General features: G+C 57.7%; 2 protein-coding genes and 1 long non-coding RNA gene across 15 annotated transcripts in view; 1 reads left to right on the top strand and 2 right to left on the bottom strand.

Annotated features, from left to right (window-relative positions):
* The window catches only part of NLRC3 (NLR family CARD domain containing 3), a 32121-nt gene extending 18077 nt beyond the window's left edge, over positions 1–14044 (bottom strand). Inside the window, exons 1-3 of one of the 2 annotated variants that reach the window (XM_070063987.2) lie at positions 13554–14044; positions 505–566; positions 73–268 (exon numbers count right to left, since the gene is read on the bottom strand). In XM_070063987.2, the coding sequence (XP_069920088.1) occupies positions 73–244 (172 nt within the window). In that variant the 5' untranslated portion in view covers positions 245–268; positions 505–566; positions 13554–14044. The remainder of the gene's footprint in view (positions 1–72; positions 269–504; positions 567–13553) is intronic. The other variant, XM_070063988.2, reaches the window with a different exon arrangement.
* LOC149120649 (uncharacterized) lies at positions 236–18247 on the top strand. Of its 4 annotated transcripts, none has more exons than XR_016226017.1 (5): positions 236–424; positions 2841–2973; positions 15267–16409; positions 16635–16791; positions 18114–18247. It is a non-coding gene; the product is annotated as an uncharacterized LOC149120649 (long non-coding RNA). The 4 variants fall into 4 exon arrangements; XR_016226015.1 differs by having other exon boundaries at positions 16614–16791; XR_016226014.1 differs by having other exon boundaries at positions 15267–16791.
* Positions 18122–24683, bottom strand: part of SLX4 (SLX4 structure-specific endonuclease subunit) — a 24700-nt gene continuing 18138 nt past the window's right edge. For 8 of the 9 annotated variants that reach the window (XM_089321281.1, XM_051836238.3, XM_051836239.3 and 5 more), the window contains 4 exons: positions 22402–24644; positions 20187–20286; positions 19342–19740; positions 18122–19106 (listed from right to left, as the gene is read on the bottom strand). In XM_089321281.1, coding sequence (XP_089177407.1) covers positions 18761–19106; positions 19342–19740; positions 20187–20286; positions 22402–24644 — 3088 coding nt within the window. In that variant the 3' untranslated portion in view covers positions 18122–18760. Of the gene's footprint in view, positions 19107–19341; positions 19741–20186; positions 20287–22401; positions 24645–24683 lie in introns of those variants that run through there. The other variant, XM_008250656.5, reaches the window with a different exon arrangement.

Here is a 24683-nt window from a genome sequence, read left to right as displayed (position 1 = left end):
CAGGGGAAGGTGGGTGAGGAGGGGGTGGGCCGGGAGAGGGCCCAAGCTCCCCCCTGCCTGCCCTGCTGTTACCATGGGTCCCCAGCAGGGAGTCCGGCATCCTGCTGGGGGCCTGCAGGGCCTGAGGGCCTTGGCTGCCCTTCCCGGCCAGCAGGTCCACGAGGGCTTTCACCTGCTCAGCTGGGGAGCTGCTGCCTGGGCCCTGGCCAGGCTCCCCACCCATCCGTGTTTCCAGCTTCCTCATCGGGTCCAGGACTGTGACCAGGAGCTGTGAAGATGAGGACAGGGCCCGGATCTGCTGCCTGCCGCACCTCTGTCCAGCAGCCCAGGACAGGAGAGTGAGCCTCCACGAAGGGGCTGGGAAGCCCCTTCCTCCTTCCCCAGCCCTCCAAGAGGGGCCGGGAGGACCATTTGCTGCTGGAAGGTGAGAACAGCTGTGGGGACGCAGGGGCTGAGTGGGTAAGAACGGGGGTTCTGGGCTCAGACCGTGGGTCTGCCACTTACCGCCTGGGTGACCCTGGGTGGGCTACATCTCCTCTCTTCACCTGAGCGTCCTCACTGGTGACCTGGAAGTGGTGTGAGGTTAGAGAGGTCTGCACAAAAGGGAGGAACAACAACAAAAATAGTGTGAGAAGTATACACGCTGCACAGCCCCAGCTAGGTGGTGTTCTGGAAGGGGAAAGCACAGAGTGGGGAGGCAGGGGAACGGTCATCTGTTGCCAGGGCTGGGGTGGGGGAAGACTCAGTGGAGCCCAGAGGGTGCTTTGGGTCGTGACACTTTGCTAATGTTGTCATGGTGGGCGTGTGTCATGGTAGACGCCTGTCACGGTAGATGTGTGTCACGGTATCCTGGTAGATGCCTGTCACTGTGGGCGTGTGTTGTTGTACATACGTTCAAAGCCACAGATCTCCCGGCACCAAGAGTGAACCCAGATGTCAGCTGTGGACTCTGGGTGGTCGAGACCTGCCGTGGTTGATTGGTGGTGACAACAGACCACGTGGTGGGGTGTGAAGGTGGAGGAGGCTGTGGGTGACAGGCGGGGGCTATGTGGGAGCTCTCTGTACTTTCCCATCTGTTTTCCTGTAAACCCAAAACTTCCCTGAAAGGTAAAATCTAAAGGGGCGTTTAGCTGAGCGGTTAAGACGCCTGCATCCCACATCAGAGCACTTGAGTTTGATTCCTGACTCCAGCTTCCTGCCAGGGCAGAGCCTGGGAGGCAGCAGCGAGGCTCAAGATGGAGTCCCTGCATCCAGTGGGAGACAGCGGCCAGGGCTCGAGATCGAGTCCCCGTGTCCAATGGGAGACAACGTGGCTTTGGTTCTCAGTTCCAGACTTCAGCCCAGCTCAGCCCTGGCCGTTGCAGGCATTTGGTGAGTGAACCAGCAGATGGGAGCTCGCTCTACTTGCTCTCTGTTCTCTTGTTCCCTCTCTGTCTCAAAAAAAAAAAAAAAGAGAGAGAGAGAGAGAGAGAGAGAGAGAAAAGCTAAACAGAAGCAAAGCAAGGAGGAAAAAGGGGCTGGGCTGGGGTGGGCTTCTCTGTTTTCCGGGGCCTGCAGGAGACACCATGAGGCAGAGCCCCCCACCCCCAACCCCTTGTCCCGCCTCTCACATTCCTTTGCCTCCTGTGGCCAAAGCTGGCCACACCCTCTGCAGCTCTTGGCAACAAGGTAGACAAGGAAGACCCTGAGCCCTCCTCGCTGCTTCTGACCTGGCCCCGGCCCCAGCAGCCCCTCAGGGCATCCCAGGGACTCAGGGACTGGGGCTCAGCCGTCCACGTCCAGGGGCTCAGCTGTCCACGTCCACCATGTGTGCTACTAGGAGAGAAAGCACCCTGTGGTCTCTCTTGAGATCCTTTAGTACAATGTTACATTTCTGCTCATCTAGATCTTGCCACTTTTCTTCTTAACAGGTGTTTTCAAAGTAGCTTTGGCCGGTTTTATTGTTTGGTATAGTGATGGCGGATGAGGCCCTGGGACCCTGCTGGAGGGGCTGCCACGGCTGGCGTGCCTGGCAAGAAGGGGCGAGGGGTGGGGCGGGCTCGGCCTCCACCCCTGTGAGTGTGTGGTGTGAAGGTGATGGGTGTTGGTGTATTTGATGTCGTGTGTCCTCAACAAGTGACGTATTGACAGTGGTTCCCATCATTTCCCAGTTCTCTGTCCATTTCTAAAATTGAACAGTCTCACCATGTCGGCCCACACCCACTGCTTCCCCAGAGCAAAGCCAGCTCTGGGCAGGCAAGGCAGGCGTGCAGGCAGCGGTCAGAGCCCAGACCATGGGACCTGCTGTTTGGGGCAGATCTGCAGTTCCTTTTCTTTTCCTTTGGGGAAGGATTCTCATTTCCTGGTACCATTCTTGTGTGTGTGTGTGTGTGTGTGTGTGTGTAATTATATATATAATTATATATATATATACATATATATATATATAATTTTTTTTAAAGGCAGAGTTACAGAGGGAGAAGGAGAGACAGCGGGATATTTTCCATCCTTTGGTTCACTCCCCAAATGGCTGCAGCAGCCAGAGCTGGGCCAGACCAAATCCAAGAGCCAGGAGCTTCTTCCAGGTCTCCCATGCGGGTGCAGGGGCCCAAGCGCTTGGGCCATCTTCTGCTGCTTTTCCAGGCCACAGCAGGGAGCTGGATTGGATGTGGAGAATTGCACCAGTGCCCATACAGGACGCTGGCCCTGCAGGTGGCGGCTTAACTCGCTAGGCCCCAGCACTAGGCCCGCCACACAAATATTATGTAGCATTCATTGCAGGGGAGCCGTGCCCCAGACACTCTGTTCTGTATCTGTGTCACTTCCTCCTAATAACTGTCATCATCGCTCCCATTCCACAGACGAGGATGCCGAGACTCAGAGAAGTTGAGTGACTTGCCCACGGACACGCAGCTGGGAGACGGCTGGGCTGGGACAGAAGCCAGGGCCTTCCAGGCGACAGTGCTTGTGCTGTGTGACCTGCTGCCTCTCTGGGTAAGTTTACACATTCCTTGAAAAACCAGGAATGTGACGTACGAGCAAGTCCCATCTCAGCACATGTCACTCTAGTGTTACTGTCTATCTCCACTCACTCATTCAGCCGGCACACGCTGATTGAGGGCCCGTGCAGGTCCCAGGCGCTGGGGAGGGAAGGTGAGTGAGTTGGACAAGGTCCTTATCCTGGGAGGGGCTGGGTGCCGGAAGACGACAGTAAGGAACATGGGTCGACACGACCGTCTCTGACGGTGACAAGTGCTGTGACATAAACAGCCTGAGCGACATGCGGCATGGGGGCGATCCGGGGGAACAGGAAGCGGGGAAGACCTCTGAGAAAGGGACAGGGGAGTGGAGCAGGGTGAGGAGTCAGCCGTGCAAAGAGCAGTTCAGGCAGCGGAAGAGCGAGCGCAGTATAGAGAAGAGGGGAGGCCAGAGGTGCCGCAGCGTAGTGAGCGGGCGGCCGGGCCCACCCTCGGCCTGGCACAGTGAGCGGGCGGCCGGGCCCACCCTCGGCCTGGCACAGTGAGCGGGCGGCCGGGCCCACCCTCGGCCTGGCACAGTGAGCGGGCGGCCGGGCCCACCCTCGGCCTGGCACAGTGAGCGGGCGGCCGGGCCCACCCTCGGCCTGGCACAGTGAGCGGGCGGCCGGGCCCACCCTCGGCCTGGCACAGTGAGCGGGCGGCCGGGCCCACCCTCGGCCTGGCACAGTGAGTGGGTGGTCGGGCCCACCCTCGGCCTGGCACAGTGAGTGGGTAGGAAGTCCCACCATCAGGCCTGGCACAGTGAGTAGGTAGGAAGTCCCACCATCAGGCCTGGCACAGCACGGTGAGTGGGCGGGCAGGCCCACCGTCAGGCCCAGGCGACAAAGTCACAGGGGACAGGAGGCCTGGTCATGTCCTAAGGAGCTCAGCCTGTTCCAGGTGTGGTGGGAAACGGCTGGGCCAGTGACGCGTATCTGATGGCACAGCACTGCACTGCGCTTCTGAACCGTGGCTGACTTCACTGGGCCTCTTTGGATAGAAATTTAGTGTCTTTCCCTGAATGTCTTGCTGTGTCGTCGTCATAACCGCATCTCTGTCACCTGTGCAGACTGACATGTGTCAGCTCTGCCCTCTCTGTGCCCAACCAGCACGCTTCCTGACACTGAGCCAATTGTGCCTTCTACAGAACAATCTTCTGTACACAGCATGACAACATGTGAGTCAACAGGACAGAACACATAATCTGGGGATGAATGTGTGTGTGTGTGTGTGTTGCTAATGCAACAGAAATCACATTTCAAATCAGTAAAAGTGGTCTTGAGGGAATTGACCTACCTATGAAAACAAATTTTTAACTTTCCATTAAACCCACAATTTTATTTCAGGTGGACTAAATAATTAAAATTATATGTGCAAAACTATAAAAGCACAATAAGAAAATATGAAAGAAATTTTTAATGTTCTTTGGGTAAGAAAGACTTTAAAGCAAGACATTATAATCCAAGAAGTTAGAAACTGGAAGACTAACAGATTTGCCTGAATTTAATTAAAATATTAAATCATTAAATACATAATTGAATATTAAATAGTTGAAATGTTTCTAGGGACTAGTGCTATGGCATAGCACGTTAAGCTGCTGCCTGTAGCACCGGTAGCTTATATGTGCACCGGTCGAAATCCTGGCTGTTCCACTACTGATCCAGCTCCCTGCTAGTGGGCCCAGGAAGGCAGTGGAGGATGGCCCAGGTGCTTGGGCCCTGCACCCACGTGGGAGACTCGGAAGAAGCTCCTGGCTCCTGGCTTCAGCCTGGCCCAACCCCTGCCATGGTGGACATCTCTGTCTCTCTCTCTCTAACTCTGCCTTTCAAAAAAAAAAATTTTTTTTTTTTAAAGAAAAGGGCCAGGCACTGAGGCATAGTGGGTAAAGCCACTGCCTATAGCGCCAGCATCCCATATAGGCGCTGGTTCAAATTCTGGCTGCTCCACTTCAATACATTCTCTGCTATGGCCTGGGAAAGCAGATGATGGCCCACGTCTTTGGGCCGCTGCACCAAAGTGGGAGACCTGGAAGAAGCTCCTGGCTCCTGGCTTCGGTTTGCTCTGTCTGTTGGGGCCATTTGGGGAGTGAACCAGAGGATGGAAGATTTCTCTCTCTCTCTCTCTCTCTCTCTCTCAGCCTCTCTGTAACTCTGCCTTTCAAGGAAATAAATAAATCTTTAAGAAAAGAAAAGAAAGAGGTAACCAGATAGAATTATGGATGCAGATGGAAAGAGATCACAGGTAATTCATAGAACATACAAATGACCCAGCTGTTGGCAAGATGCTTGCTTAATCACACTAAGGATGAAGAAAAAAACAAAATGACAAGTTGTCATTTTCATCTAGTTGGCGAGTGTTCTGAAAATGTAACAGACTGCGTTGGTGAGACTGTGGCAGTAGTAGGAATGCTAATAATAACTGCAAGAATTAGGAATTGGCGCAGCAGTTGTGGATTATAATTTGTCATTAAGTATTTTTAACGCAGACTTTCTGCTTCAGGGAATTTATCCTAAAGAAACAACTGGGCAGCCGGCGCTGTGGCATAGTGGATTAAGCTCTGCCTGCAGTGCCGGCATTCCATCTGAGCACCAGTTCGAGTCCCAGCTACTCCTCTTCTGACCCAGCTCCCTGCTGATGCACCTGGGAGAGCAGTGAAAGATGGCCCAGGTGCTTGGGCCCTGCAACTGTGTGGGAGACCTGGAAGAAGCTCCTGGTTTGTGGCTTCAGATCAGCCCAGCTCTGGCTGTTGTGGCCAACTGTGGAGTGAACCAGCAGGTGGAAGAACTCACTCTCTCTGTGCCTCTGCCTCTCTGTAACTCTGCCTTTCAAATAAAATAAATCTTTGAACAAAAAAAAGAAAGAACTGAATAGGTAACAAAGATGCAGTTATGAGGATAGTCATAGAAACACTGTTTAGTACAGCAAGAGACTCAAGGGGAGGAACTGAATTTCTGTCCAAGGGGGACTGAGGAAATCGGTTATGGTTCAGATGCACAGTGCAGTCCTGTGTGGAAAATGTCCACAGTGTATTCTCTCTCTCTCTTCTCTCTCTTTTAACAGTTTATTTATTTGGGAGGCAGAGTTATAGAGAGAGGGAGAGACAGAAAGAGAGGGGTCTCCCATCTGCTGGTTCATTCCCCAACAGCCAGAGCTGGGCTGATCCAAAGCCAGGAGCTTCTTCTGGGTCTCCCATGTGGGTGCAGGGGCCCAAGCACTTGGGCCATCTTCCACTGCTTTCCCAGGCCATAGCAGAGCGCTGGATGAGAAGAGGAGCAGCTGGGATTTGAACCAGTGCCCATATGGGATGCTGGCGCTGCTGGAGGAGGCTTAGCCGTCTGCACCACAGCGCCAGCCTCTACAGTGTATTCTCTCTCTCTTTTTTAAAGATTTATTTATTTATTTGAAAGAGAGAAGGAGAGGCAGAAAGAGAGAGGGAGAGAGGGAGAGAGGGAGAGGGAGAGAGGGAGAGAGGGAGAGAGGGAGAGAGGGAGAGGGAGAGAGGGAGAGAGGGAGGGAGGGAGAGGGAGGGAGGGAGAGAGGGAGAGAGGGAGAGAGGGAGAGAGGGAGAGAGGGAGAGAGGGAGGGAGGGAGGGAGGTCTTCTATCTGCTGTTTCACTCCCCAGATGGCCACAATGGCTGGAGCTGCGCCGATCTGAAGCCAGGAGCCTGAAGCCCCTTCCGTGTTTCTCACGCGGGTGCAAGGGCCCAAGCACTTGGCTATCTTCTACTGCTTTCCCAGGCCATAGCAGAGAGCTGGATTGGAAGTACAGCAACCAGGATACGAACCGACGCCCATATGGGATACCAGCAGTGCAGGTGGCGGCTTTACCCGCTACGCCACAGCACCAACCCCCAGCATATTCTCTCTCTCTCTCTCTCTCTCTCTTTTTTTTTTTTTTGACAGGCAGAGTGGACAGTGAGAGAGAGAGACAGAAAGGTCTTCCTTTGCTGTTGGTTCACCCTCCAATGGCCGTCGTGGCCGGCGCACCGCACTGATCCGTAGCCAGGAGCCAGGTACTTATCCTGGTCTCCCATGGGGTACAGGGCCCAAGTACCTGGGCCATCCTCCACTGTACTCCCTGGCCACAGCAGAGAGCTGGCCTGGAAGAGGGGCAACTGGGACAGAATCCGGCGCCCCGACCAGGACTAGAACCCGGTGTGCCGGCGCTGCAAGGCGGAGGATTAGCCTAGTGAGCCGTGGCACTGGCCTATATTCTCTTAATATAAAAGTTTTAGTCCTTTCTTTGAAGTATGATTTATATGTAATAAATGCACCCATTTTAAAAAAGATTTATTTTATTTATTTGAAAGACATAGTTAGAGAGAGAGGTAGAGACAGAGAGGTCGTCCATCCGTTGGTTCACTCCCCAGATGGCCACAACGGCTGGAACTGCGCCAATCCAAAGCCAGGAGCCAGGAGTTTCTTCCAGGTCTCCCACATGGGTACAGGGGCCCAAGCACCCGGGCCACCCTCCACTGCTATCCCAGGCCATAGCCAAGAGCTGGATGAGAAGAGGAGCAGCTGGGTCTCGAACCGGCACCCATATGGGATGCCGGCATCTCAGGCCAGGGTGTTAACTCGCTGCGCCATAGTGCTGGCCCCTAAATGTACCCATTTTAAGTGTTCAGTTAGTTGAGTTTGAGAAATGGATGCATCTATGTAACAACCACCACAATTAGGACGTGGAACTTTCTAACTCCTGCTTGTTTGTAGTCTGCGCAGCCCAATGCCTAGGGCTCAAGGTCATTGGCCTATTTTTCAATATAAAGTACTTTGCCTTTTTTAGAATTTCATGTAGGTAGATAGAATCACAAAATGTCTGCAATGTGTTTTCATCTGGAAAAAATCAAGATGCAGGAGAGCGTTACAATAGGGCACCATTTTTGCCTAGTTATAGAAAAAGCCTACACATACATGATAGTGGAATTAAGGAAACTTTTTTTTTGACAGGCAGAGTTAGACAGTGAGGGAGAGAGACAGAGAGAAAGGTCTTCCTTCTGTTGGTTCACCCCCCAAATGGCCGCCACGGCCGGAGCTACACCAATCCGAAGCCTGGAGCCAGGTGCTTCTCCTGGTCTCCCATGCGGGTGCAGGGCCCAAGCACTTGGGCCATCCTCCACTGCCCTCCTGGGCCACAGCAGAGAGCTGGGCTGGAAGAGGGGCAACCGGGACTAGAACCTGGTGCCCATCTGGGCTGCTGGTGCCGCAGGCGGAAGATTAACCAAGTGAGCCACGATGCTGGCCCTGGAATTACGAAATTTAATTTTGAATTTTCATTGCTCAAATTTTGCTAACAAGCGTGCATTGTTTCCTCCCTACACTGAAGCAGATTGCTTACAGACCTGTGTGTATGCTCAGCAAGAGTGTTAAATCCTACAGTCACTCCTCACTTCCACTCCCCAGGGATGACCTCTTCTGGATGCTGTTTTTTTTTAATGTATATATATTTATTTATTTGAAAGGCAGAGAGAGAGAGAGAGAGAGAGAGAGAGAGAGATCGATTTTCCATCTGCTGTTTCACTCCCCAAATGGCTGTGGTGGCTGGGGCTGGGGCTGGGCCATGCCAAAGCCAGGAGCCAGGAGCTTCTTCTGGGTCTCCCACATGGTGCAGGGGCCCAAAAACTTGGGTCATCCTCTGCTGCTTTCCCAGGCCATAGCAGAGAGCTGTATTGGAAGTGGAGTAGTCAGGACTTGAACCAGTGCCCATATGGGATGCCAGCACTGCAGGCAGTGGCTTTACCTGCTAAACCACAGCATTGGCCCTGGTGATTTGTTTTTTAAAAAATTTGGATGCTGGGCCGGCGCCGTGGCTCACTTGGTTAACCCTCCGTCTGTGGTGCCGGCATCCCATATGGGCACCAGGTTCTAGTCCCGGTTGCTCCTCTTCCAGTCCAGCTCTCTGCTGTGGCCCAGGAGTGCAGTGGAGGATGGCCCAGGTGGTTGGGTGCCTGCGCCCGCGTAGGAGACCAGGAGGAGGCACCTGGCTCCTGGCTTCGGATCGGCGCAGCACCGGCCATAGCGGCCATTTGGGGAGTGACCCAACAGAAGGAAGACCTTTCTCTCTGTCTCTCTCCCTCACTGTCTAACTCTATCTGTCAAATAAAGAAAAATGTGGATGCTGGTGTGGTAGGGTAAATAAAAAATAGAAGCTTTTGATATTGAAAAAATATAAAACTATCATTGTTCACAGTTGACATAGTTGTATATATAGAAAGTCTAAAAGAATTTACAGTTAGAACTAAATGTGAATTTAGCAAGGTTTCTCAGTAGCAGTACATGCAAAAAATGTTATATTTCTTTTTTTAAAAGATTTATCTATTTATTTGAGATGTAGAGTTACAGACAGTGAGAGGGAAAGACGGAGAGAAAGGTCTTCCTTCTGTTGATTCACTCCCCAAATGGCCGCTACGGATGGCGCTGCGCCAATCCGAAGCCAGGAGCCAGGTGCTTCCTCTTGGTCATCCATGCGGGTGCAGGGGCCCAAGCACTTGGGCCATTCTCCACTGCCTTCCCGGGCCACAGCAGAGAGCTGGATTAGAAGAGGAGCAGCTGGGACTAGAACTGGCGCCTGTATGGGATGCCGGCACCGCAGGCTGAGGATTAACCTAGTGCACCATGGCGCTGGCCCCTATATTTCTACTTAATAGAAATCATCTAACTGAAACTGAAATTTAAAATACATTTAAAAAATCAACTATCTGGCACTGTGGCTTAGTGGATAAGCCTCTGCCTGCAGTGCCAGCATTGCATACGGGCACCAGTTCGAGTCCCAGCTGTTCCACTTCTGATCCGGCTCTCTGCTGGCCTGGGAAAGCAGAGGATGGCCCAAGTCCTTGGGCCACTGCACCATGTGGGAGACCCAGAAGAAGCTCCTGGTTCCTGGCTTCAGCCTGGCCCAGCCTCGGCCACCACGGTCATTCGGGGAGTGAACCAGCAGATGGAAGATCCTTCTGTCTCTCCTCTCTCTGTAACTCTTTCAAATAAAAAATAAGTTGGGGCCAGCGCTGTGGCATAGTGGGTAAACCCATCACCTGCAGTGCCGGCATCCTATATGGGCACTGGTTCAACTCTTGGTTGCTCCACTTCCAATCCAGCTCTCTGCTGTGGCCTGGGAAAGCAGGAGAAGATGGCCCAAGTCCTTGGGCCCCTGCACCCACATGGGAGACCCGGAAGAAGCTCCTGGCTCCTGGCTTTGTATTGGCACAGCTCCAGCCATTGCTGCCATTTAGGGAGTGAACCAGCAGATGGAAGACCTCTCCCTCCCTCCCTCTCTCTCTCTCTCTGTCTGTGTCTCTGTCTCTCCCTCTCTCTATCTGTAACTCTACCTCTCAAATAAATTAAAATATTAAATAAATTAAAAAAACAAATATTCAGGAATAAATCTAGCAAAAAATTTGCAAGAACATCTCTGCAGGGAACTATCGCACACCAAGAGCAGTGGTTGACCTCCGTTGGGTTCATGGGCTGGAAGAATCAACGTTATTAAATGCCAGTTGATGTGTGGAATCAATAACACCCCAGACACAGCCCCAGCAGGCTTTGTGTGGGGGACAGCAGAAGTCGGCAAGGTGATTCTAAGACATACGTGGCTATGCAGAGGGCTCCAGAGTGAGCAGAACAATTTTGAAAACAAAGCTGGAGTGCTTAGACTGGGCGGGGGCGGGCAGGTGGAGCCGTGCGCTGGAGTGGCAGCTGCAGAGCCCACTCACGCACGTGGACACCACTGCGCTGGGTAAGGGATGTCCATGTGCGTGGAATGAACCTCGACCCCAGCTCCCCACACACCAGGATAACAAGCTGGGCTGTAGGTCCACAGGTGCGAACACAGCCTTTGAGAAACACTGAAGGAGAATGTCCGTATAGACTCGAGGGAAAAGCTAAGCACAGAATTCACTATCTATAAAAGAAATGGGGCTGTATCAGGGTTTGTTAAAATTAGGGATGCCTGTTCATTAGAAGACAGCATTAAATCCCTGTTCAAACAAAGACAGCATCAAGAAGGCACAAAAGGAAAGTAGATCAGGAAAGGGAGAGATGGATGGGGTGTGTGTGTGAGAGAGAGTGTGTGTGTGTGTGTGTATAAAACAACATGTTTGTTTCTATATCTCAACACAAAATACATAAGGGCTGGGCCAGAGCAAAGCCAGGAGCCAGGAGCTCCACCTGGGTATCCAGTAGTGGTGGCAGAGACTCAAGTGCTGGGCCATCACCTGTTACTTACCGGAGTGCACGTTAGCAGGAGGCTGGATTGCAAGTGGCAGCAGGACTCCATCCCAGGCTCTCTGATATGGGACGAAGGTGTCCCAAGTGGTGGCTTAACCTGCTGTGCCACACCACCCACCCCCGTGAACCTCCATTTTAAAAAATTAAGCCAGGGAGCTGGCAGTGTGGTGTAGCGGGTAAGGCCACCGCCTGCAACACTGGCATCCCATATGGGTGCCAGTTCGAGTCCTGGCTGCTCCACTTCTGACCCAGCTCAGAAGCTCCTGGCTCCTGGCTTTGTATTGGCAGCTCTGACCATTGTGGCCATTTAGGGAGTGAACCAGCGGATGGAAGACTTCTCTCTTTTTGCCTCTATCTCTCTCTGTAAATAAAATAAATCTTATAAAAATAAAGCAGTAACTATCTAAACATTAATATGTGTGTAAGCCAAAATGAAGCATTGTGGCTGCTGGCCTATTAGTGCCAGAGGCCAGGATGTGCGGGGCCCCTGTCCTGCACAGGGACGGAGTGATGTCAGGGTGTGGCCTGGCCCAGCCGCCTGTCAGGGGTTGGGGTAGTGGCTGGAAGGATGTGGGCACCACGTTGATGAAGGGCCAGGCTCAGTTCCTCTCCGCTGTACAGAGCATTATCTGGACACTGCTTTTATTTAGCTTTTAAAATTGTGGTTAAATGTGCGTAACAGAAATGTTACCATTATAACCATTTCTGAGTGTCCAGCTCTGAGGCCTGAGGCGCCCTGCCAGCACTGCACAACCATCCCCCCTCTCCGGAAACCCAGTCCCCATCAGGCACCAGCTCCCCATCCCCTCCCTCGGCCCCCGGCAACCGCCCTCTCCTTTGCATCTCCGTGAGTTTGAGGGCTGCGGTCCTGGGTGTAAGTGGAATCCCCCGGTTTCCGTCCTTTTGTGCCTGGCCCCTGCGCTCAGCACTGTGTGCTCCAGGTCCATCCGTGTGTCCCAGCCGTCCCTTGTGTGCATTGACCGTCGTGTGAGGGACCCTGGGGGTGAGCACCTCTGGCCATGGTGGACGGTGCCACTGAGGACTTGGGGGTTCAGGCATCTTTCTGAGATCCTCTGTCCAGCTCTTTGGGGTACACACAGGAGTGGGATCGCTGCATTGTGTGGTCATTATCTGGGACACAGTTTTTGTTCTAAAAATAAAACCCACAGCTTGACCCGACCACCAGAGATTTCACTGAGTGGAGTCCATTCACAGAGGATCAGAGCTGTGGCAAGCGAGGCCGGGGCACAGGTGGGTGACCACTGCCCCCTCCCTGGGAGCCACGCAGGTGTCCCCAGGGCCATCCTCAGAGCTACATCTGGGGGAGAGTGGGTCAGGGCACCTGAGACCTGGACTTCTGCCTCACCCCTGCAAAGACCCAGATCCAACTCACTGTCTGCCAGCGGTTCTTGTCTTGCCTTCTGCTTCTGTCCCAGGGCCTCAGCCCTGCCCACCGAGAGGCCTGGGTGGGGTCTTCCCGTGCCACCCGCCACCCACTGCCTATGTTCCTGCCGTGATTCCTTGGGTCATTTCTCCTCCCTCCCGACTCCGTCACCACCCCTGAGTGCTGGCGGCTCAGTACTCAGCCCTGGCGAGGCGGCCCCAGCGCCATGGTGAGCCTGCTGCTCGAGATCAGGGGAGGAGGAAGTGGTGCCTGCCCTCAGACACCACCTCGTTACTGCCCCGACCCCACGCCCCAAGCAGGACAGCCGCACCCCGGGACAGAACGGGGGTGCCCAGCTGCTACCTTTGGTGGCAAAGAATGAGACCTGGGCTTAGGCAAACCAGCGCCTGCAGGGAGGGACCAGCGGGACCTGGGGCCCCGCAGCTTGGCCATGGGCAGACGCTGTGGCCCAGCTGGGCAGTGCCTGTTTTAAGAAGGCCTGCCCTGAGCACTTCTCCCTCAGGCCCCAGGGCTGCCCACAGGGCACAAGGTGGCCTCTATGGGGCAGGCGCGGGGAGCTGGGTCTGCACCGTCTCCACCACCTCCCTTGGGTCTCATGACCTTGTCACCTCCACTTGCAGGTGGGGAATGAGGCTCAGATTAGTAGCGTTGTTGGCTGGGAGCCACCTGCAGCCAGGGAGCAGGGCTGGAAGTTCCCTGGGCTGCACTGCGCCGTCTGCCACCTCCCCCCAGCGCCTTCTCGCCGCTTCCTGCTCCAGTGCCATCTCTGGCACCTAAGGGGCTGAGCTTTGAGCCCTGGGACCTGTCCTGGGTTATCCTTGGCACATGCCTGAACCTGGCACCCTCCTCTTCTCACCCATGCCCAGGAGTAGCTCGGGCCTCGAGTCATGGTCCGTCCTCCCAGCGAGACAGGCTGGACTCGGCTTACCTTCTGGGCCTCCTTCCTGCTCCGGGGATGCTGAGGCTGGGGGTCTGAGTGGGGGGCCATCTCCGCAGTCCTGGGCCCCGAGACGCGAGGGGATCTGGTGTGCTTCCCACGCTGAGTGCGGGGCCCGAGGGCGCGGTGGCCGCCTCTTGCCGTCCCCACTGCGCCCACCACTGTCAAGGCGTCTCTGACTCCTCACCTCTTCCTGTGCCGGGCGCCACCTCAGCCTTCCTTCCTGTCTCTTTTCAAAAGCCAACAGCCTCGCTGACAAATCAGTGAGCGGGGGCTGCCTGGGGCGCAGCTCTCCGGCTCTGCCGTGGCCCCTGTCAGTGAGAGCAGGGCGGCGTCTCCAGGCTTTCGGTTCTGGGACGGAGCATCCCTCAGACCCAAAGCTCAGAGGCAAGTGCTTTCTGTCACTGTCCCGATGACGAGCAGCTCAACAGTAAAACCACCCAGTCCAGGGAAGAAGTGGGCAAAGACCGGACACAGTTCTCAGAGGAAGCACAGAGGGGCACAGATACGTGGGAAAATGCTCAGCATCAGGGAGATGCAAATCAAAACCACAGGGAGCCCCCCCCCCCCCCCCGTGGCTCTCACGCGGACAGCAACAGACACTGGCGAGGAGGTGGGGAAAGTGGGACTCCTACTCACTGGTCGCGGCAGTGTAAGTGCAGCCACTGTGGAAAAGTGTGGAGACTTCTGTTTTTAAACAATTATCTATTGATTTTGAGTTGAGAGAGAGATCCTCTATCCGCTGGTTTACTCCCCATTTGGCTGCAACAGCCAGTGCTGGGCCAGGCCAAAGCCAGGAACCTGGAGCTTCATCTGGGTCTTCCACGTGGGTGGCAGGAGCCCGAGCAATTGGCCCTCTTCCACTGCTTTTCCCAGGCCAGTAACAGGGAGCTGGATTGGAATTGGAGCAGCTGGGACACAAACCGGTAGCCACATAGGATGTTGGCAGCTTAACCTGGCCCCAGAGACTTCTATAAAAACTAGAAATAGACTTGGAAGAAGCTCCTGGCTTCAGACCAGCCTCCTCCGGCCAGTGTGGCCATCTGGGGAGTGAACCGGCAAGTGGAAGAGCTCTCTGTTTCTCCCTCTCTCTCTAACTCTGCCTCTGAAATAAATAAATCTTTAAAAATAAATAAATGAGGGGCCGGCGCAGTGGCTCACTTGGTTAATCCTCTGCCTGCAGCGCTGGCATCCCACATGGGTGCCGGATTCTGTCCCGGTTGCCCCTCTTCCAGGCCACTCTCTGCTGTGGCCTGGGAGGGCAGTGGAGGATGGCCCAGGTGCTTGGGCCCTGCACCCCATGGGAGACCGGGAGGCAGCACCTGGCTCCTGGCTTCAGATTGGCGTAGCTCTGGCCATAGCAGCCATTTGGGGGATGAACCAACGGAAGGAAGACCTTTCTCTCTGTCTCTCGTCTCTCACTATTTGTAAAAAATGAATGAATGAATGAAAACTAGAAGTATACTTGCCATATGATCCAGCTATCCCAGTACTGGGTATATATCCAAAAGATGCAAGTTTATTGTATGAAAGAGATACCTGCTCCACATATTTATAACAGCGCTGTTAACAACAGTCAAAATAGGAAATCACCGAGGGTGTCCCTCAGCAGATGAATGGATGAAGAAAATGCAGAAAATATGGTGTGTGTGTATAATGGAATTTTATTCAGTCATAAAAAATATAAAATTCTAACCTTTGCAGAAAAATGGTTGGAACCGGAGCACACCATGTGGAGTGACATAAGCCGGACACAGAGCAACAAACACTGCATGCCGCCTCATGTGTGAGGAGCGGAAGTTCTTCCAGAAGGAAGCCAGCCCGCGTCTGTTGGAGCCGTTGACTGACATAGGGTTGTAAATACTGAGGCGGTCAGTCGATGGCAGTAGTGCACGACTGTTGGATGAGTGGTTCTGTGACTTGCACAGTTTGATTATTGCATAGCCCTTGCCTAGTCACCCGGTGGGCTGTCTTCTATTTGCTGAACTCTGTTGTGGAGCCACTGAGCCTTTGAGTATAACACGCATTGAAAATATGCTCTCGGCTGGCGCTGCGGCTCACTAGGCTAATCCTCTGCCTTGCGGCGCCGGCACACCGGGTTCTAGTCCCGGTCGGGGCACCGGATTCTGTCCCGGTTGCCCCTCTTCCAGGCCAGCTCTCTGCTGTGGCCTGGGAGTGCAGTGGAGGATGGCACAAGTGCTTGGGCCCTGCACCCCATGGGAGACCAGGAGAAGCACCTGGCTCCTGGCTTCGGATCAGCGTGGTGCGCTGGCTGCGGCGGCCATTGGAGGGTGAACCAACGGCAAAGGAAGACCTTTCTCTCTGTCTCTCTCACTGTCCACTCTGCCTGTCAAAACAATAAAAAAAATAAATTAAAAAAAAAATGCTCTCTCAGCAGTGACTTTGCACCAGGTAAGCTTCTCTCCTCCTGAGGAGGAAGCCTTCCAGGTGGTGGCTGGACGCCCTGAGAGTGGCCAGGAGGAGTGGCTCAGGCCCACGGCCGTGCCGCCCGCGCCTCTCCCTCCCTGCTCTCCTTCCTTCCCTTCTCTGTCACCCCACAGGCACCTTCTGACCCAGCTGCACCCTGCCACGTCTTCCTGTGAGACAAGGGGCCTCCAGGGCCAGGCCACCTGCACCCTGAGAGGAAGCGGCAGAATGTGGTCCCTTGCTGCACTCTTGCTCCGCCCCGAAGGGGGACTGCGGCAGGTGGGCCGCACCAACAGGGGACAGCCGACAGCCCGGGCTGAAGGACACGAGGAAGCTTACAGGGAAGGAAGAATCCGGAACACCTCCCAGGGTGTAGGACAGGGAGTGGGCCGCTTCATATGGGGCCACTGAGGTGACCAGGTGGGTGCCCAGTGGTGGAGCACTTGGGGTCTGCAGGTGGGGACAGTGACGGCTGCAGCCGCGTCCAGCAGCTCGTGTGACTTGCCAGCTCACCCTCCAGGGCCTGGGCCTGGGCGAAGGAGGGGCGGGAACCCCCATCTACTAGAGGCAGACTTGCTGTGGTTCACGACACCCTCCGTGTCCCCATCCCTCTCTCCTGGCCAGCAACGCTTTCCTCATACTCAGGACTGGACCAGGTGCTGAGAGGACACCCCAGTGGCCCCAGAGAGGCCTGGCTCCAGGCAGGCAGAGCGCAGGACCAGTGGCTGCAGCCCTGGCCGTGGGGAGCAGCGAAGACGTCAAACCAGGCCACCCACAGGATGTTGGAAACCACAGGGGCCTGGTGAGTCTGTCACATGAAAGAGGCCTCCCTCCGTGGTTCACGCGCCGCGGGTGCTGAGGATGGGTGCCAGCACCCCCCAGGAATGTCCGTCAGCCCAGCCAGAGCCGGCCTGGCCCGTGGCCTCAGCTCCGCAGCGTCCTCTGTGAGAAGCGCGTGGGCTCCTGGCCCCTGGGGGACTGGCGTGTGTGGAGAGGAGGGCTGCACAGTCATCCTCCGTGTGGACTCAGGGCTTCCTGCTTGCAAGGCTGGGGCGCTTCCTTGTGAGCCCCCTTGCAGGGCCAGCAGCTCCCTGCCCCAGGCTGAGGCCAGGGCCACGAGACGTGGGACGGGCCTGGCATTCCGGTCCCCTCATGGCCAAGTGCGGCTGATCTGGTCCCCAGCCCTGCTTCCTGCGCAGGTTCCCTCTGGGGTTCCTCATCAGATGGGAACTCCTGCCTTGTCCCCAAAGCGGGCCCTTGGCACACCTGCTGCCCCAGCCTTGCCGGCACCATGACAGCAGCTCTGCTCCACCGTGTTCCTTTTCAACGGATGAGCCGGCCCAGTCCTGTGTGCCTGCCTGCTGGCCGGTTCCTGTGGGCACGTCCAAGTTCTTGGACACTGAGCCTACTGTGGTGGTTCCTTTGTGGCAGGGGCTCCTTCCTCTGAACCCTCCCCCCAGCAGGCAGCACGGCCTTGCCGGCCGTTTCAGAACAAGGCCGTGTTCCCCCATCCTGACCCCGCCCCCACATTGCCATCAGTGACTTCTTTGGTCACACATGCCTTTTGATGGTCAGGGCTCTGACAGGGACCTGGTCTCCTCCAGCTTCCAGAAACAGCCCTGCTGGGGAGCCCCTGTGACCCCTCTGATGAGAGTGGACATGAGGCTCTGGGCTCCTCACTGTCCGCTTCGGGCCCTGTGCACCTGCCAGGCCAGGCCACGTGTCCAGGAGACCCGTTGCTGCTGCTCCACTCCCTCTTTGCTGATGCAACCCTCAGGCCACTGAGCCCCGACCCCCGTGCCGGGATGCGGCCAGGGTGGCCCGTCCATCTCCCCACAGCCCCTGCTCAGGCCACGCAGCGCTCTGCAGCTCGTCCCATGGAAGGTGGGGCCTGGCTTGGCGGCTCTGCACCTGTGCAGCCGTGCCTGAGGCTGGCGCACGGCCTCGCCTGGCAGCTTGGGGCCCGGGCAGGGCTCTGTGAAACGCCGTGTATGACCGACAGATGTGCGGATGAGTGCGTGGCCGTCTGTGACTCACCTGTGCCCCCAGTGCAGGAACAGGTGGGCTGGGACCACCTGGGCTCAAGCTCATGGTCTGTTTCCCTGGGCTTTTTCTGAGGTGCAGCTGCCAGGTTTTGTAAAGCTGTTTGTTTTTATTGCACATCATATAAAACCAACTGCACTGGATTTGAGACAAGGGGGTTCTCAAGGACAGGAGACCCAGCCTCCTCTCGCCTTCGCCTGCCGGTAGGGTACGTGCTTGCCTTGGGGGCTCAGTGGTGCTGGTGCCAATGACCGGGCCAGGAGGGCTGGGCCCTGGTCGTGTGGTGCAGGGAACTGAGGCCACGTGGTTTGCTGGTGGTGGCTGTGCTGAGAAGGAAGCCAGGTCCCTGCCAGCTGGCCTCCAGCTCAGGATGGACTCGTGGGGCAGCTGGGCCTGGGCCTGGGCCTGGGCCTGGGGGATGCAGGGGGCAGATGGGGCAGAATCAGGCCTCGCCCCGCCACCTGGTGCCGCCCAGGCCCCCAGAATCCATGAGGCCCCCGGGAACAAGAGGAGACGTGGAAGCACCGACAGGCAGGGGCGGGCCTCCATCCAGCCGTGACGTGCTCCAGTTCCAGCGCAGGAGGCAGGGCTGCGCCCGTCGTTCCACAGGCCCCAGCCGAGACGGAGGAGCCTGGTGACCGGGCACCCTGCAGCCTCCCACAGGCGGTCTGGGGGCTGTGACACGGGTGCAGGCCGCACACCTGGAGGGGGGGGTCCAGGTGGGGGTGTCACTTCTGCCCCCCTTTCTTCCTGCCCACGCCCCGCAGCCTCTTCCCCCTGAGCTTCTCCTTCCGGGCCGCGGCGGTGGTGAAGGTGACGCAGTGGGTGTCCAGGAAGTCCAGCAGCTTGCCCGCAGCCACGCGGATGCCGTTCTGCCTCAGGGCAGCCTGCAGCTCGGCCAGCTCCAAGGGCTGGTACAGCAGCACCTTCCGGTACAGCGCCGGCGTGGAGCGGATGTAGCGCCTCACCGCCTCCTCCACGGCTGCTGCGGGGACGGCCGCCTGGGAGGCGCTGACGCCGTCCTCCTCTTCACCTGCCGACTCGAAGGCCGCTCCGAACTCTGCGGAGGAAGAGCTGGGGAGAGCGACGCGGCCTGTGACACCTCCTGCAGCCCGAGACGAGCCCCTCTGAGGGAAGGGGTGGGTTCCCACGGGCCCTGGGCAGCCTGGCACGCGGCAGGAAAGTGCAGGTGTGGGGGGCGTGGGGCCGGGAGCTCTGCGGGGCTGCTCCGGGGGGCCTGGAGGGAGCGAAGGTAACGGGGGCTTCCTGATCGCCCAGACCCACTGCCCCGCCACTTCCATCTGGTTACCTCTGTGAGCTGAAGGAGCTGTCACTGCTGTCCACAGAGGTAGCCATGGATTCCTGGGAGGCTGGGAGACGAGCGTCACCATCAGGGCCTGGAGAGGCCTCGGGGGCTGGTGGTCTGCCAGGGGCTGGGAGGCCCCCACTGGGCTGCGGCGTCCCATGCTGGGGGCCCTTGGCCCTTTGCGGCCTGGGGCCCGGGGCGGCCTCCAGCTGGGTGCAGCCTCCCGCCCTGGAAGGCTCGGAGGTCTCGGCGTTGTAGGTCTGACTGCAGGGTGCCTCCCGGGACACCTGTGAGGGCGGGATCTCGTCCTCCGAGTCCGACTCCAGGGTCTGGTGAGTGTACTGGAAGATCTCCTTCAGTTTCAGAACCATCTGGCGTTTGGGCAGAGGGCGGACTCCGAACCTGAATGAGAGAGCAGGTGAGCATCAGGACTCCGCAGCCGGCACTACCTCCTCGTCCTAGCCAAGAGCGGTTACCAGCACATTCAGTGACGCGCTGTGTGGCTGAAGCACGGTGCGACGCTAGAAAGCGTTCAGAGGTTAGTTAGTATCTGTGCTGTGCACCGACTGAGCACGGAGAGCTGACGCGGCTCACGGCAGGGGACTCCACAGGCCTGCAGACCACAGGGAGCGTGCGCACTGGGTACGCGGAAGGCCTTCCTGGGGCCCAGTGCGCAGGGAGGCCGGGAAGCTCAGCCACCCCTTTCCCTTGAAGAGCAGATTAAAGAACCTCTGCCAAGCCCAGGGCCAGCTGCGTCCCCCAGACCTGAGGCGACCACACGGTGCCGCTCCGCTTCCAGGGCTGCCCAGCCTGGCTACGCGGGAGGGACTCTGAGGAGCAGCACTGACCTGTCCAGCTCTTTCTTCAGCACCGGCGTCTCCAGGATGGAGTACCTTGGCATTGGCGTTATGGGCACTTTGGGGGGCAAGTTCTTCCTCCGATGAGCACCTTCGGGCAAGACAAAAGCAGCACCCACTTCAACACGAGGGATCCGGACTAACCGCTCTGATCCCGGCGGTGCCGCCAAGAGAAGTCAGCGCGTGGAGACGACACCACCACGACGTTGCTCCACGAGAGCATGAATGAGCGCCGTGCTCAGTGTTTGGAAATGAGGTGCCGCCTCGGAAGCAGCCCACGGTGCACGCCCCGCCTGGTAGTGCCGGTGCCGCGTGAGTGGTGTTCCTGGAGCTGGGCAGCCCCACACACAGCCACACGTAAACGAACTTAAAAATGCTTCAGCATGCTGCGGCAACCGGAGACAGGTGTGCTTCCCGCAGGCAGACATCAGTATTATTTTTATAATTCAACTATTTAAAAATCCCCAATTAAAAACAGGCAAAGGACCTCAACATGCGCTTCAAAGAACATACACAGGGGTTGGTGCCGTGGGGCGGCGCCAGAGTCCCACACGGGCACTGACTGAAGTCCCAGCTGCTGTTTCTCGTGACCCAAGTATGTGGCTCTCTGCACCAGTGTGGGAGACACAGAGTTCTCAGATTCTGGCTTCAACCTGGCACAGCCCTGGCTGTTGTGGCCATGTGCGGAGTGAACCAGCGAATCAAAAATCTGTCTCTTTCTCTGGGACTCTGCCTTTTCTTAAAAACAAACAAACAAAAGCCACAGACACATCGAAGACAAACCACAGATGCCACCTCCTACCCGGGACACTCTGTTGTGAGGATGGAGGAACTGGGGCCCTCCCACACGCTGGGGGGATGTAACGTGGTGCAGCCACCTTGGGCAACAGCTGGTTCCTCAGAGAGTGACCCTGCGGGTCCGCTCCCGATGAGCACTCACATGCCTCACGCAGCCAGGACTGCGAAGGGTGGGTGGAAGAGCAGAGGCGTCCGGCGTGAATCTCGAACCTCAGGCTCGGAGAAGGACGCCAGAGACCCCAGACTCGGTGGCTCGGTTTGGGGGTCTATGCCGGCAGATCCAGAGGTGGAGAGCGGGTGCGTGAGGAAAAGGTCTGGGACCAGTGGTGGCGGTCGCTCACCTCGTGAATGCAGTGACAGCCACTGAACTGCGCACCTTAGAAAGTGAACTCTGGTGTGCGCATCCCTCAGTCAAGCTGAGGTAACGCAAGCATCGTTTTGATGACTGGGACACATCAGGACCGGCAGCCTCTCTCTGACCACAGAGCCCCGTGAGACCAGGGGCGTCTCCATTCCTCCTGTCCCTTCACAGCCCAGTGCCCGCGTCTCCCGCCCGCCGCAGGGTTCTCATAGCACCCCTGGGAACCGGTGAGAAATGCAAATTCTGGGTCGCCTTGGGTCCTCCAGAGGCAACGCTGTGGGGTGGGCTGCCAGGTGGACTGAAGAAGCCGCGGAAGGTGGAGGGCACGTCAGAGGCCTGCTCCCCCTGGGATCTCGGGAGGCGTGAAGCACTGGGCTGCAGGCTCCAGCAGCTTCTGCCATGGCAGCAGCGACTCACGGATTTGAGTCCCCCGTGACGGGAATGTGCAGCCCCTGCACCTCACTGCCCACAGCTGCCCCACCTGCCTTTCTCGCTGAGCTGAAGGGCAGTCACAGCACTGGGCAGCCAGCCCTCCACCAGCTCCCCATTGCTCCTCTCCCCAGCCCCTGGAGCCACGCGTCCCCCTGGACGTGCGTCTGCACGGAGTCAGCTGTGACCTCCTCTGCCTGCTTTCTCCTCTCCCGCGCGGCGGGCTGCTTCCTAGGTTCAGCCACGCAGGAGCCCAAGTCAGCCTGTTCCTCTTCATGGCTGGACGTCCCTTTCCCCACCGCGGCCGTCCACCCGGCCTTCTCGGCTCTTAGTGGTAAGTGCTGGCTTTACCCTGCTGTGGACGTCTCGGTGGGTGGGAAGGCTGACTCTGCCTGATCCTAGGCACAGCTGACGTGCCTGCTACAAAGAGCTTTCACTTCGGGGTGCTGCTTCGTCATTCTGGAGAGGGGCTCGCCAATCTGCATGCCTGGGGGTGTGGGGACCCAGGCCCGTTCAGGGGACACTGCCCTGCAGCTGAGTGGAGTTTTCAGTCGGGGTCTCCACACCCCCTCAGTGTACAGAGTGGAAAGCCCAGACGCACCCCATCCCGGCACTCACCTGGTGTCGCCGATGCGCCTGACCTCTCAGTGCCATCGGCCCCTGGGGTCTGGGCTGTGGGAGGAGCTTCCAGCGACTTTTCTCTGCCATCCCAGTCGTCCCACAGAGCTGAATTCAGAAAGCTCAGTCTTTCGCTCCCTGGGGAGCCGGCCTGTGAGGACGACTCTGGGGACTTTCTGCCTCGGGTGGGGGTAGCACCACTGTCTGGGGACTTCTGGGTCCTGCTGCAGGGACTGCTGGTGCCCAGGGGGCCTGTCCGCTCGAGGTTCAGGTCGTCAATTGGGATCGGTGAGAGGGGCTCAGGGTGCCAGCAGCAGCTGTCCGCTGGCCCTGGGGGGTCACTGTCCGGCAGGGGGCTGCTGTTTGCCGGAAGGGAGGCGGCCTCCTGCTCCCCTTCGCTGTCCTCAACTTCCACCACTTCGCTGGCCGCAGCCGCAGGGGGCTGGCCCGGCCTGGGTGGTGAGCGTTCTGGGAACTGCCAGGTGAAATCGGGGAGGCCTCTTGGAATGGCACGAGGGGCCAGTGGAGAGGAGCGCTTGGGGCGCCTGGGCTGAGGCCGGGGCGGGCTCCGACAGCCCCGCCTGCCACTGTCGGGAGCCCCCGGAGTGACGGGAGCACGGCTGGCGGGTGGCGTCTGGGGCACGATCACAGACCACTCCTGTGCGGCCCCTTTCGCCGCCCTGTTCTCTGAAGCCCGGGGGGCGTGCCCAGTCTTCTCAGCCACGGGGGTCCTGGGCCTGAGGCTCAGGATTTGGGTCTGGGATGAGCAGTCGCGGCTCCTGCTGGCCAGGGGGGTGGCGGGCACCAGCCAGGATGAGGTGTCCGTGGTGCTGTCCTCATCAGGGGTGCTCTCGTGGTCACAGGACAGCCAGGGGGTCCCCCTGCTGTGCCCAGGGCCCCGATTCTCTGACAGCACCTCCTCCCCCTGCCGCAGCCCAGTTCCTCTTCTCGGTGGGCTTTGGGAATGTTCCAGATCTGCGTCCACATCGATCACGGGAAACAGCTCCGAGGACCTGGGGCTGATTCCCGACAGCTCCCTTTCTCCTGGGGGGTCAGAAGCCGGCCTGATCTTGGCTTGTTCCGGCTCCGGCTCTTCATCTGAATCTGATAAAAGGATAATCTCATCCCCCTTGCTCCTGGAGGGAGGACTCTGGGACTGGCAGCTGGAACCCTCGGGCTCTGTCTGGGTGAGGTCAATGGATGCCGACGCGGCCGGGGTAGCCGGGGCAGCAGGGGCCCCCGCGGTTCTGGGTTCCAGCCTGGGACTGCAGGCGTCGCCTCTCCGCAGGCCTGGCTCGGTCAGCGCCATGAGGACGCTGCAGGACCTCTTCTGCCTAGAGCATGCCCGTGGTGATGGCGAGCGTGGGGAGGCCGCTTCAGACAGCCTGCTGTGCGCCAGGCCGGATAGCGGGCCTGTGTGCTGAGCGTGAAGCTGCGAGTGGCCAGGACTCCCAACGACTGGGGGCTGCGGCGGGGGGCAGCTGAGATGGGGGTGGGGAGCCTGCTGGGGAGTGGGGGGGTGGGAAAGCTCCCCCTCCCGCCCCCGGATAGTGCTCTCTCGCTCCTTGTGGTCACTCGCTGCCTGGGACGGTTGTAAGAGCCCTCCTTGAGTTGGTGCCAGCAGCGGTTCCTCACTGTGGATACGGACCGAGTGCAAGGAACCTTCTCCCCTTGCCCAGCAGGCCCCAGAAGGGGTGGGGGAGCTGGAGTGACCGCCTGTGTCCTCTGGTGCCTCTTGCTCCTGGGTCCCTGCCTCGCTGTCCACGGCTGAGCGCTGGCCCTGTGGGGGCAGAACGCGCGGCCTCACGCTCTCCCTGCGGGGTGAGGCTGTGGCTCTCCCAGGCCCTGCCAGCTCCGTTTGCTCTGCCTTTTCCAGCTCGTCATTGCGCGGGATGCGTGCCAGGACCTGCCCAGGCCCTGGACCGTCCTCGGGGAGCTGGTCAGCATCCTCCACGTCTGGGACTGCTGCCCCCTGGAGAAGCCTTCGCTGAGTAGCTGCGAATTCATAAATCTCCTGCATTTCTGTTTCATTCACCTCTTCTCTGTCTTCTTCCTGGCCCTCGGACTTCGACAGAGCCTCTGCCTCCTCCTCCTCATCCACCCACACCGACCTCAGCAGCTCCTGGAAACTCTCCAGTCTGCTCTCACACTTCTCTCCTTCCTTCTCCGCCTGGCGCTCCTCCTCCACGTCCACGCCGGCAGACGCCTGCTGGCACAGCTGCATGAGGTCACTCACGCCGAACCTGTAGCAGGGAACACAGGCGGTCAGGCCCCTCTGCACA

This window comes from Oryctolagus cuniculus, chromosome 19, assembly GCF_051225735.1.
Source record: "Oryctolagus cuniculus isolate XC-2025 breed Fujian yellow rabbit chromosome 19, ASM5122573v1, whole genome shotgun sequence".
NCBI lineage: Eukaryota > Metazoa > Chordata > Mammalia > Lagomorpha > Leporidae > Oryctolagus > Oryctolagus cuniculus.
The sequence above is the reverse complement of the archived record's forward strand: the minus strand, read 5'-3'. Positions and strand labels throughout refer to the sequence as shown.